The 13,206-nt window shown below is 38.6% G+C and overlaps 1 protein-coding gene across 11 annotated transcripts in view; it reads left to right on the top strand.

Moving 5' to 3' along the window:
• LOC306870136 (fibrosin-1-like protein) overlaps positions 1–13,206 on the top strand; it is a 283,720-nt gene that overhangs the window by 168,835 nt on the left and 101,679 nt on the right. For all 11 annotated transcript variants that reach the window (XM_079417233.1, XM_079417238.1, XM_079417232.1 and 8 more), the window contains one exon: positions 8,359–8,388. In XM_079417233.1, the coding sequence (XP_079273359.1) occupies positions 8,359–8,388 (30 nt within the window). The remainder of the gene's footprint in view (positions 1–8,358; positions 8,389–13,206) is intronic.

The raw sequence follows: 13,206 nt of genomic DNA, 5'->3' as shown, positions 1-13,206 counted from the left end.
CTTAGGATCTGTATTACCTTCTTATAGGAATGAGACCATTGTACCAGTCGCCCTGAGACAATTCAAATGATACCAAACATGACTGTAAATATCACTTGCATTAATGTAGAACATTACATTCTACTATTGACCATTCTGAGTGAAGGGAAGGATGGGTGAGGGGCTAAAAAGGAACTAATGCATATGTGTGAGAGGCGTTTTCCCACATTTTCTCTCAGTGGGATGTGGAGACAGATGCCTGTTGTCCATCTCAGAAGTTCAAAGTGTCTGAGGTTCTGTAATTCTTACAGTGTTTAGCCGATAGCTTGAAGAAATGTATTAAACATCTGTAATGTGACTTATTAGAGTGAAATGAGGAATAATTGGTGGCGGGCTGTTGAATTATTAAAAAATCGAATTATTCAACTGACCGACATCAATTATTCCACTTATACTATGGTCACCACACCTCAAGACATTGTTTAGATGTTGTATTTAAAGACATTCATCACATTTTTCTACTTAAAATGCTCTTGTGTGCAGGATGATTTGTGTTTCTACAAGTGTGGAAATCTTATTCCCACAGTCTCATTAAAAAATCCCATTATAGCAAATGTCTATCAACATATGTAATATGATGTAAGGTAAATCTCATCACTTTGACAGTTCAAACACACATCTGTGATTCCCACAAGAGCCTTAAAGTTATAGAAATATTATTTTTATGAATGTTCCTGATGCAGTAAATGGCCAGACAATGCTTTCCAGTTCAGTGCATTTATTTAAGTTATGCTTAAATGCCACCGTCCAAGGGCAAAGGCACATTTAATGAACATTGTTTCTTTAGAAAAGCGTTAGACAAAAAAATATGCCTTTTCACCCGATTTTGTTGATTGGTTAGTCACTTCTGTTTTGTGTGGGCATAATTATGTAAAACAAGAAAAGCTACACTGTCTTTGATGACAGCCTTAAGAATAACTTTCACTAGCTGGCGTATCTTTTCTGGGGTTTTTTTGTTTGTTTTTAGCCGCCTTTTAAAAACATGAAAAAATTGTAATGATTCCAAACATTTATATTATTTAAAGTTTTCGTTACACAGTTTTCATTTATCATTTTTTCATCTGACCCTTTAACAGACTGCCAGTCTTTCTTGTATCCTCTCTCTCTCTCTCTCTGCATCCCTCCCACATCAACTCACACTCTTCTTTTCCTATATTCATCATTATCTCTCTCTCACTCTCTATTTCTACCTTCAGCCCCCCTGATCAAATCAATAGTTCTTAATCCATCTTCTCTTTGGTCCAGTCACTTCCCATAATGCCCAAAGGCAAAGTCACATGTCAAACTGTTGCATGAATTTGATGCCTTGATCAAATCAAAGTGTGGGCGGCTGGTTTTGATCCATCATTTATGCTGGGGTCAAGGAGAGCTGGTGTCTTCTCGTCTCTGAAGGTTGGCGCTCGACTGAAATATTATGCTGGCAAAGTTCTGTGAAAGCTCTTTGTTGACCTCGAGTCGGGATGTTGATGTATTTATAGACAAAAACTCAGATTATTTTTCTTTCCTTTGCCATTGTAAGGAGCCATTTTTGTTTCTAACATGCTTTTGTGTAAGAGAGGCTCCAGGAACTGTTTGCTTGGGTAAGATGTTTAGCATTGGCACGGACTTTGCTTTGTATTAAAAACTGTGGAGACAGTGGCGCCAAAGCGTGTTTTGGAGAGGAGGACCGTTTCGAATGCCCTGGTGATGTCACAGCATGGTGGAGTTAATGCTCATGAATATTAATTAGGCTATGCTCAAATATTTAGTAACGCTTTACACTAAGGTCTGTCATTTTAAAGCATTCAGTTTTTCTTTGGAAAAAAAAAATCGACATTCTATTATTATATATTATATTATACTATAACTGTTCAAAAGTTTGTAATTTAGAATTTTTAACATTTATTATGCATAAGGTTTCTTATGCTCAACGAGGCTGCATTATTTGATCAAAAATACAGTAAAATAGCATGATAAATGCATAGCTCATGAATATGAATTAGATTATGCTCAAATATTTGCTAACACTTGAATAAGGTCTCATTTTTAACATTAATGCATTAGCTAACATGAACTAACTATTGTATGAGAATATTTTTTATTTATATTATATTAATGCATTAGTTAACTGCAATATATTTTCTAAGCATTTATTAACATTTATTTTAAGGTTGTTTAAAAATAAAATTGTTCATTGTTTACGTTAGTTCACAGTTCATGTAATGTTTGATTTAAAAAAATGTTTTAGTAAATTTAGTAACATTAAGATTAATAAAAGCTGTGGAACTGTTGTTCTTTAATAGTTCATATGAACTAGTGTTAACAAATGAAACCTTATTGTAAAGTGTTACCAAATATTTTAATATGACTGTGTATTGTTTTGATAATTAGATCTGGCCTGTAGTAAAGAATTTGTCACAAACTAATTAATAAGGTGGTTGGGACAAAATCATTCTTGGCCAAAAGTCATGTAATTGATGCCTGTGAGCACCGGCCTTTTGTTGTTTGTCATGCTAGTTGGAGTTACACTACTAGCATCTACACTCGGGCCCTTGAGACTGTCTGAAGTGACTCAAGTTTCCCACTGGGCCGCTGAGAGGGAGAGTCGCCTAAAGTGAACACTAACAGATACAGCCTTGTGTTCAATTATTTAAAGCCTGTAGTGTATTCACGGACTCACTCACTGCTACAATGGATTGTTTGTGCTAAATGTACATTTGAAAGCCTAGAATTGAACTTTGACCTTCACCTCTGCTTGACCTTCCAGGAAGAAGTTAGCCTCTGTGATTATATGAGCTTGAACATGATTTTCGTTCTGACAAAGAATAAAAGATTTAGCGACATCACTTGTTTTTTTGTTTTTTTTGTAGTCAAATGCATTGTTTTAGTTAGTAACTGTTTTTGATTAGTTTCCATTGTAAGTCAGTTTGGATAAATGTCCCTGTAAAATGCGGAAATGTAAATGCAGTTTAGAAAAATATCTAATATGTTGTTTATGGCTCCAGAATGATTCCAATTACGTTTCCAAAAGATTCTTCTTACAGCCATTTACAAAGATTTTGGGAATATAATTATATTTTTTATTTTAACGTGTATTTGAGAATTTTTTTTATTTCATGCTGATATTTCCCCCCATTTTAAATTCTTATTATCTAATGAAAGGTTAGATTTTTGTGAATTTTTAAAATAAAAGATCAAAAGGATTAACAATGCAGATAAATTTTCACAGCTTTCTTTGATCATATTTACCAAGTGTGGCGATTATTTTTGGCCATGACTGTATATGTGACCCTGGACCACAAAATTGTCATAAGGGTCAATTTTTTTCAAATTTATATTTATATATCATCTGAAACAAATGATGCACATGGCAGCCATTGTGTTTGTCCAACACGGTCAGTTTCACCAAGGAAGAACTGCTGAACACACTCCACAAAATCTCCAACCGGTTTTCGATTATTCGGATGTTTTGCGGAACATAGTAGTCGGCGGAGCTGCGGTGCTGTTTAGACGCTTTAGGACGCGCAGACGAGGGAAGCGAGCTGGCGCGCTCGTGCAGCTCAGGCAGCGTGGATTTCGAATGCCGTTGCCTAGCATCCATCTGGCTAATCTCCGCTCTCTACCTAACAAAACGGACGAACTCCTTCTGCTTTCCCGTTTAAACAAGGACTTTTCAAACTCTGCTGCTCCGTGCTTCACGGAAACCTGTCTGAACGACACCATTCCAGACAGTGTGCTACATCTGCCTAATTTCATGCTGATCAGAGCAGATCGCGGCGCGGAATCAACGGGGAAATCGCGTGGCCGTGCTTTTACATCAATGAAAGGTGGTGTACAGATGTAACTGTGTTAAAGAAGAAAGCTGCTGATGATCTGGACGAGCTCACAGAGACTGTAACATCATATATCAGTTTCTATGAGGATATGTGCATTCCTACCAGGACTCATCTAACTTATAACAACGGCCAAAGAGGATGCTTACAGGAATGGGGACAGAGTCTATTTTTCAGTCTCCACATGTTCAAAAGGTCCTCATCTTTGGATGATGATATTCCCCGGCTAAACTTTTTTTAAGACAAATTGAGTGCTCTAGATGTTCTTTTCTCCATATGGATCACGAGGCGCTCGTTGTTGTGTCCGATCCGCAGCAGACGGGCCTGGTTATTATTGCACGTGCTGACAGCCCCCGATGATGTCACTGTTGTTCTGTTGCCATGGCGCTGACAGCGAAATGTATTCACGGAAGGTGCTGAGATCTGCTTTTGCATATTTTTTGGTCTCTCTGGCATCCTGTCATCCCCAGGCAGACGCTGATGTTGAGCCAGCATGGCTGTCGTCAGGCTAGTTTCTCACTCCCCCTCCAAGGCCAATTCATTCCCAATCTCCTCAGCATGTGACAGGTGCAACTGTGTTATTGATTTGGGCAGTCGGTTTCAATGTGCTCCGGGATGCGCAACGCTTATTGTCTTCCCCCCCTTGGTGTGCGTGTCTATTAAAATGCTGCCAGGAAAATGTTCTGAAATATTAGACAGTTCCCCCCCTCTCCTCCCATTCCCATTTCAGCTGAAATATATAAGCCCGTCGGCAGGCCAAAACCCAAGCCACGGGGTCCAGAGCGAGACTCGCTGTGAATAAATCACACTCGCTCGCTCACACACATGCGGACGTGCCACGGCGTGCACAAGGGAGTCTGTAAATAAAGCACGCTCACCAAATGTGAAGAAAGCTGTTTAAATGTCAAAACCATCTTCACGGGAGATGACAGGAGAAGCTGTAATGTCCAATGTAAACATAACACCACATTTTATTGTATCGTTCACTGTGCCCATCTCATGTTTTTCTACTCTGTCTCTGTCTGCTGTGTTTATCGCGGTATTTAATTTCGGTCTGAGTCACTGCTGTCCTCTCCGCAGGTATGTCAGATTTATAGATCTATGTTTTGTGCTCTGGACGGTGATCAAACAGACAGGGCACCGCTGTCACGAGCAGAGATAGTCACAATCATGCCAATTATTTTCTATCATCTCGTTTTTTTCTCATAAGATATACTCCATTAATTATACTTCTTTTATTTAATTTAAAACCTTTTCTTGTGTTTTTTAAATGTTTTAGATTAAATAAAAGAAGTAAATACTGTATGTTGTTGTGTAAAATGAAATAATGACAAAATATTACTCCACACACATGCACTCACACTATATGTGTAGCTTTATATACAGTGTATACATACACACGACAATTTATTGTAATAATTACACTAATTACTTATTTTTTTTAATTAACAGTTGTATCAAAAACACTCTATATAATTATCCAGAGCACAAAGTCATGGTATAGTGAAGGAATCCGAAATTGTGTGCCTTTTTCACTCCAAATATGGTTTTGTTTCTCAGAATTATTTTTGCACTCTGTTCTGAATGAATTCGCTCCATGTCTTCCTGTTTGTCTCCTGTTGCTCTCTGCTCAGGTCTACCTTTTTCTGTTCTTGCCCTCTTTTGGGTTCAGTTGGGCCTCTTCTTGCCGCACAGGATGTAGGTGTGCCCAAGTCTTGTGTGTTCAAAGTGCGTACATATTCACGCCCACATAATGCACACAATCTTATATCTTACGGCCTCGCAAACATTACATTCAGGGTGGAATGTTAGCCACAATGGCCGTTATACCAGATGCAGTCAAACTCAGCTTTTGTTACTTACTAGAGCAGAGAAATATAACCACGAGTTTGAATCACTGACAAAGCTGTTGACTTTGAACTGTTTGACATCCACATCGCTCAACAAGAAAATCCCACCTGAATAAGAACATGATTGACAATCGGCTAAGCCACTTTTGTTTGTGCTAATGCCTTGGACCTACAGTGGATGATTTGAGTTGAGCAATTAGGATTTGTTTAGCCATTGCTGCAAAGGACACAGTCAATGAATGGGTTTCTCTAATCCACAGCATAGACTCACACAAATGTGCATGAAACATCTATACACACAAAGGCGCGCTGCTAAACTGTGCTGAATTTCCACTGAGTGAATGCAGGCTTTTGAATTTAAGAGCGCTCAGAGTTTTCCTGTCCCTGGCTGCAGTTTTTGTCTAATCTTTATTTTCATGCAAGCTATAGGAAAGTGTGCGGTGAAACCCTGTGTGGGAGGCTGTACGGTTAAGCGTAACCTCTGCATACACACGCACAAGCAAATCAAGCCACAAGAAAGCTGCTTGTTTGAGCAGGACCTGGCAGTATTAGTGGAAACGTGTCTGTTCTCTTGATGGTTTTATTGTTTATAACACATTCAAAACAGATAATGGGCATCGGCAGCTAAAAACAGGGATGCTCTTACCTCTTCTCTGTCATCCCTGTCTTTTTTGTTTGTTTGTTTGTTTTAAATAAGATAGACAGAAGATTTAAATGTTTTTTTTTATTATTTTATTCATTCATCCATCCATCCATCCCATCTTTTTTTATTTGGTAATATTTTCCAACACTTTACTCATTTGTTAATGCATTAACTAACATTAACCATGAGCAATACATTTGGTATTTATTAGTCTTTGTGAATGTACTACTTTTATACTACTTTTCATTATTAGGTGCATTGAATAATATTAACAAATGCAACTTTTGATTTGATTAATTTATTAGTAAATATTCACTAAATATTAAGTAACTTTTATTTTAACCAAGATGTTTTGATGCTTTAGAAGTACTTTTGACTGATCTCATGTTAACAAATGGAACCTTCTTGCAAATTTGTTGCTATTTATTTATTTTTAAAATGTATTTAAGTAACATAGTACCTTCTTAAAATGCAGTTATTTACCATTGTTCAGCGATTTTCACAGGTACAATCCAGTAATTTTATTATAAATGCATGTGATCACCAGTTTTTCATGAGGATGAAAGACTTCCACATGGGGTTCAAGTTGGTCACAAACATTTGCTGACCAGCAGAAAGATGCTTGTTATGAAAGTGACTTTTGTGTGAGTGGCGTTTCTTGCATTGTGACAATGGATAAAGTTGGAAAGTCTCGGAGACATGTTCAACTATAGCAGGGGTGGCGAACGTCGGTCCTGGAGAGCCGCAGCCCTGCAGAGTCTTGCTTCAACCCTAATCAAACACACCTGAACAATCAAGGTCTGAAAGGTTACTAGAAAGCTACATGCAGGTGAGTTTTAATTAGGGATGGAGCTGAACTCTGCAGGGCTGTGGCTCTCCACCACTGAACTATAGACTATACTCTTGAATATCTCTCGTTAATGAATGCATGCAAACTTAGATGTAAACAAGCAATCATATTCTAAGTGGAGACTAAAGAAGGTTGAATGGAAAATTCTCAGTAGGCAAAAAACACGAACTTCAGATCCTCATTAAGAAAACAAAAGTGAGTGGTTGTGATCAGTCTTTTAAGTGCAAATGGCTTGTAATTGCTCATTTGCATATGCATAATTGCAGTCCATTTATGCTGTGAGACCTGAAATGTCGTTCAAAACGAAAGGCTAGAAGCACAAGAGTGTGCAATAATGGCCCGGCATGAAAAATTTATGGAGGAATACGGCACTCCTGTGCCTTCTAAGTGTTGTAGAGGGTATTTTGTAACATGGAGAGAGGGAGACAGTGTATCCTAATTAGATTTTTTTTTAAATTGTTTTTAGATGTTTTAAAGTTTGTACCAGTGGCCGTTTTCTGTGCTCAACTGTCCCTCGTAAATTAGTTAGTCTTTCATGAAGCCTCTTCCCTGCACCGTTCACCTTTCTGTTAACTTTGTAATATTTTTTTATTTATTTTTTACAAAACACTAAAATATTAGCTGTAACATACATATATACAGAGAGAGAGAGTGAATATAAATATAAAAAAAAGTAATGGTTAAGAATGGGCTTTTCCTGGTTTTTCCTCAGAACTTTCCTCTAAATGCTTCTCTGTTGTTGTACGCTATAAAGCTAAATGTAAGATGTGAAATTCACTTGCTTTGAGTTTTTGTCTCAGTGCCGGCGGGCTGTCACCTAGCTTCCGGATATTTTTCCCCCAGTAATTTGCCAGCATCTCATCCATATACGAATAATTTCCCCTTAACTTTCCATCTATTATGATCCGTGGAGCCGCTCGACTCTCAACCCGCTCCTGACACCCGATGGAAAAGTTGGATTTTATGGTGTCTCACTTTTGAACCATGGCAGCCTCTTTCAAATGCATCACTTTATCCCCTTCATCACCTCCATTTTTGTTGAAAGGTGTCACCGAAAGAAGGAAAAAAAGAGGAGCCGTAAAAATCATACCTGAACCGATAATGAGGTCGGAGAATGAATGAATAATTCTCTCATATCTTTTTCTTCTCACTATCTCCTTACAGTGTGACAGCGAGCGTGACATCGATGACAAGGTAAGACTTCTTTTCATGAGTGTTTGTGTGTTTACCTAACCCGCCGTGGAGTGAGTAAGAGTTTATAGTATGAAAGCCTGTCTCCTGTCTGCAAGCGTGTTTGTGTATGTGTGTAGATGACAGAAAATTGTGATTGTTTATTTGCATATTAAAGCGATACAAAGGCAAACACAGTGCGATAGAGAGAAAGTACACTTATTGCGGAAGTGTTTTAAGCTTTCTGTGAGGTGTCATTGTGTTCAGTTCAACTGCTTTGAAAAGTAGACACCTGTCTTGATGTTTGTGCTAGTTAATTCAAAAGTGTCTATGATTAGCTGAAGTAACTGTAATTCTTATTTTTATTAGCATTAGAGTAGTGTCCTGTTTCTGAAAGGTGCATTTTTTAACCTTCTAACAACTATTATGGAGACGAGGCTAGTTCAACCTCTAATCATCGATTAGAAATGAGCTACCAGGGTGAAATTCTCTATCATGCATTACCACGACCTCGACGGTAGATGTTTCTGTGTAAAAGTGCACATCATTTGCATGACCGTTTTGATGTGCAGGTAAAATATTGTCGCTGGTTTATAATTTGATTTGTTATGTCGTCAGTGGACGTTAAATGACAGAAAGTGAAAGTGAAAGTGAAGTGACATATGGCCAAGTATGGTGACCCATACTCGGAATTCGTGCTCTGCATTTAACCCATCCAACGTGCACACACACAGCAGTGAACACACACACACAGCAGTGAACACACACACACCGTGAACACACACCCGGAGCAGTGGGCAGCCATTTATGCTGCGGCGCCCGGGGAGCAGTTGGGGCTTCGGTGCCTTGCTCAAGGGCACCTCAGTCGTGGTATTGAGGGTGGAGAGAGCGCTGTACATTCACTCCCCCCACCTACAATCCCTGCCGGCCGGAGACTCGAACCCACAACCTTTGGATTACGAGTCCGACTCTCTAACCATTAGGCCACAACTTCCCCATAAAACTGCAGAGCGAGCCAGCCAGGAGTCAAACCTAGAATCTTCTGATCCGTAGTCAGACGCGTTATCCATTGCGGTCTTATCTAAATTTGCAGGTTCTCTTGTTTAATGTGATATATAGAGCATCCACGCAAGCTACTCGTGAGGTGTAACATTTGCATATTCTTTGCAATAGAAACAACAGCTAGAGCCATATAGTGATGGATAGATAGGCCTCAGATTATACCATTGTGTCTAATTTGTTATTCAAATGCGCTCTGGTCACGAATGCTTTCGAGATTTGGTTAGCGGTTTGTAGGTTGCCAGATCTTTTCCGGTGGAATGTTTTTCCCGGCTCCTTTAGCGCTTGTTTATCTTTTAATATTGATAACCCTGTAATGTCTGTCACCCATATAAACAGCATGTAGCTCCAGTGGAAGTGTAACACGTGTTAATTCCCCTGCAGTTAAGCAATTACTCCCTGCTAAATGAATGTGATAGCATAACTAATCTCCTGTAAGCCAAGCTCCCAGTTCAGTGGAAAACGTCTCCTGCGCGCTCTATAAATAATACATTGATAGCGAGCAGCAATTTGCATTAACCGCAGCTCACGCTAGTCAATAGGCTTTTATCTCTCTCCTCATTGAGGCAGATGGTAAGAGAAAACCTCTTTGGATTTGACACGATGAAGAGAGGGACTTTTAGAGGCTGCTGTTATTTTAGCACTAGTATGCTTCAGAAAAAAGAGAATCAGGGTATTCCACACTTATTTTAGGGCCTTTTACGTTCTTTGTTTCTCTGTGGGTCTCGTTATGACGATATTGTGGATGCATTTTATCGGTCACGAGTTATTTATGTGTTCGTTTATGTGTTTCTAGGCATTCAAACTGATCATAACAGATCTAGGGCAAAGAAAGTAGAGGGAAAATGTGGCCAGGTGTGAGGCATGCAGCGTACATTTTTATTTGAATAATTCTGTGTTGATCCTAGTGCGAGTTCTGGCCATTATTAAAACTATTTTTTTAGCATGGCACTGTGGTAATATCATATTTGCAATTAATGCAATGCAATTCTACGGCCTAAAAGTACTGTAAGGTTGTAATATAGGCTATACACTACTACTGAAAACTTTGACTCAGCAAGAACAGATTAAACTGAGCAAAAGTGACAGTACATGAATAATGTTACAATTTTTTAAATTTAAATAGAGGCTGTTCATTTTCTGTTCACCCAGAAAAACAATGCATCAATAATGCAAAAAAAAAAAAAGAAGCATATTTGAATGATTTCTAAAGGATCGTGTGACACTGAAGACTGGAATAATGGCTGTTGTAAATTCAGCTTTGCTTCACAGGAATAAATTACTTTTAAAATATACTTAAAATATATTTCAGACCATGTATTTTATTAAAATGAACATTAATAAAATGCAAACCTTTGACAGTAATATACATGTATTATTTAAGTGCACTAAATAGTGTAGGATTTTAAAGTACTTGCTCTTTAATTTCAAGGTCAGTTTTTGGTTTCTTTTGCCATGTTGAAATTTAAAATTAAGATTAAGAGTACCCGATCCTAGATGGAGATATATATATATAGCACATGAAGGGTAATCCTGTCCATGTTAAATGCAGAAGCAGACTTTTCCTTCATGTTCGTGAGAACATATGGAAGCGATTGCAGCGCTCCGAATCAGAGAGGGTTTGTGTTCCTTCGGAAGAGTGCATCAGGTTAGGATTTCTTGTCTCTTCTACTGGAGATAATAGTTGTAGGTGAGGGCATTGAGAAAATGAGCCATGGCTGTTGTGGTGTTTGTGTCCAGGTGCGCAGGTGAACACCTCATAGGTGTTTTTCTATGAACTTATCCATTTTAAACAGCAAGCACAAGCAAGATAACATGTTTACCACTTCAAAAATCACTCATCATAATTGCTTTGCATAAAGAAAAGAATAAACACTGTTATTTGTAATTGTATACATTTAAATCTAATCTAAAGCATTACTCTTTCCCTCCTGTTGAATAGTAACAGGTGTCTTCCCGTGAACAATAGCTCCTTTGAACAGCGGCATGAAGAACGTGAAAATTCTCTCTCATGGCTTTTTTACACATTACTACATTATAAAACAGCCGGCAGGTGCGCTGGAGGGGCGTAATCAGTTGGGCTGATTTGAATAAAATTGCTTGATGTGTAGATCGAGTCCACTTATTAACAAAGACATCACGACTTGTTCACAGAAAACAGCTCACGCGGTGCATGACAGATGATACCACCTGAGGGTTAGAGCCATCGCTGAAATTACATACGCAGTTGCGGCCAAAAGTTTTGGAGATAGTGGATGCGATTTATATTCGTACAGAGCATTTTATGATTTTTGTTTTCATTGTTCTTTTTGGAACAATCTTGTCCTGTTCAGAAATGGCTGACAGCTGGTTTTGTGTGTGCTTCTCAAGGAAATGATTTCCTTTTAAAGGTTCCTGTACAGAAAGATTGAACATTGCTGAAGAACACATTTAAAGTAGTTGAACTCTTTATCTGGATTCCTTTTTTGTGCGCCAGTATTTCTAACACATTTCTAGCATGTATGTTATACTGTTCTTATTGTGAATGGTCAATGCATGTTATTGCTAGATATATATAGTCATCTTTAATCAGATCTTTCTACAACATGACTTTACTTTCCACTGACGTCATTTAGGCTTTGTGTATTGGATAATGTTTACCAATAGCAAAATAGCTATTTAGACATTGTTTTAGAAAATTTAGTCTGACTCCATTCTGGTATGTAACGTCCACTCTTCATAGTTTTACATTAGGGGAAGTCGTGGCCTAATGGTTAGAGAGTCGGACTCGTAATCCGAAGGTTGCGGGTTCGAGTCTCGGGCCGGCAGGGATTGTAGGTGGGGGGAGTGAATGTCCAGCGCTCTCTCCACCCTTAATACCACGACTGAGGTGCCCTTGAGCAAGGCACCGAACCCCCAACTGCTCCCCGGGCGCCGCAGCATGGCTGCCCACTGCTCCGGGTGTGTGATCACGGTGCGTGTGTGTGTGTGTGATCACGGTGCGTGTGTGTGTGTGTGTTCACTGCTGTGTGTGTGCACTTTGGATGGGTGAAATGCAGAGCATGAATTCCGAGTATGGGTCACCATACTTGGCAGTAAGTCACTTCATTACTCAAGTCAAATTGCTTGCGAATAGCAGTTCAAGTACATCCTCTAGAAAGTGGGAATTTGATTCTGATGGTTTGGATTAGATCAGTTTCATTGGTTTGAATTGGATTTGTTTGATTCACAATATTTTGCTGCTATTTATTACTATGCATTTGTTTGGTAACGTATACTGCCGTTCATTTGGTATTGTTTCATATTGGTATTGTACAGTAGACATGTCTAAAATGATTGATATTACAGATAAATGCTGTTCTTTTGACCTTTCTATTCATTAAAGAAACTTGTATTACGGTGTACCAAAAAAATATTAAGCAGCACAACGGTTTTCAACATTTCTTGAGCACCAATTCAGCATATTAGAATGATTTCTGAAGGATCATGTGACATTGAAGACTGGGAATGTAGCTTTAACATTACAGCGTTAGCATTAGTTATTTTGATATTTCACACAGTATTATAATGAAACATCAAAACTGTATTTTTGATCAAATAAATGCAGCCTTGGTGAGCATGAGAGACTTTTGAACGATAGTGCAGATTATTTTAGACGTTGCATTGGTTACGATACAAATGCTTCTGGTTCTTAGATTGTGCGTCGCAAAAGGCATACATGTATGTGAATCTGGACCGGCGCTGGAATCAAAACATGATCCATTCAGTCCGGTGGTTGCATTGTCACAGATTTCGACAGTTGCA

The sequence above is a fragment of the Barbus barbus genome, assembly GCF_936440315.1.
Source record: "Barbus barbus genome assembly, chromosome: 5".
Classification (NCBI taxonomy): Eukaryota; Metazoa; Chordata; class Actinopteri; order Cypriniformes; family Cyprinidae; genus Barbus; species Barbus barbus.
This window is presented reverse-complemented; position numbering and strand designations above follow the sequence as displayed.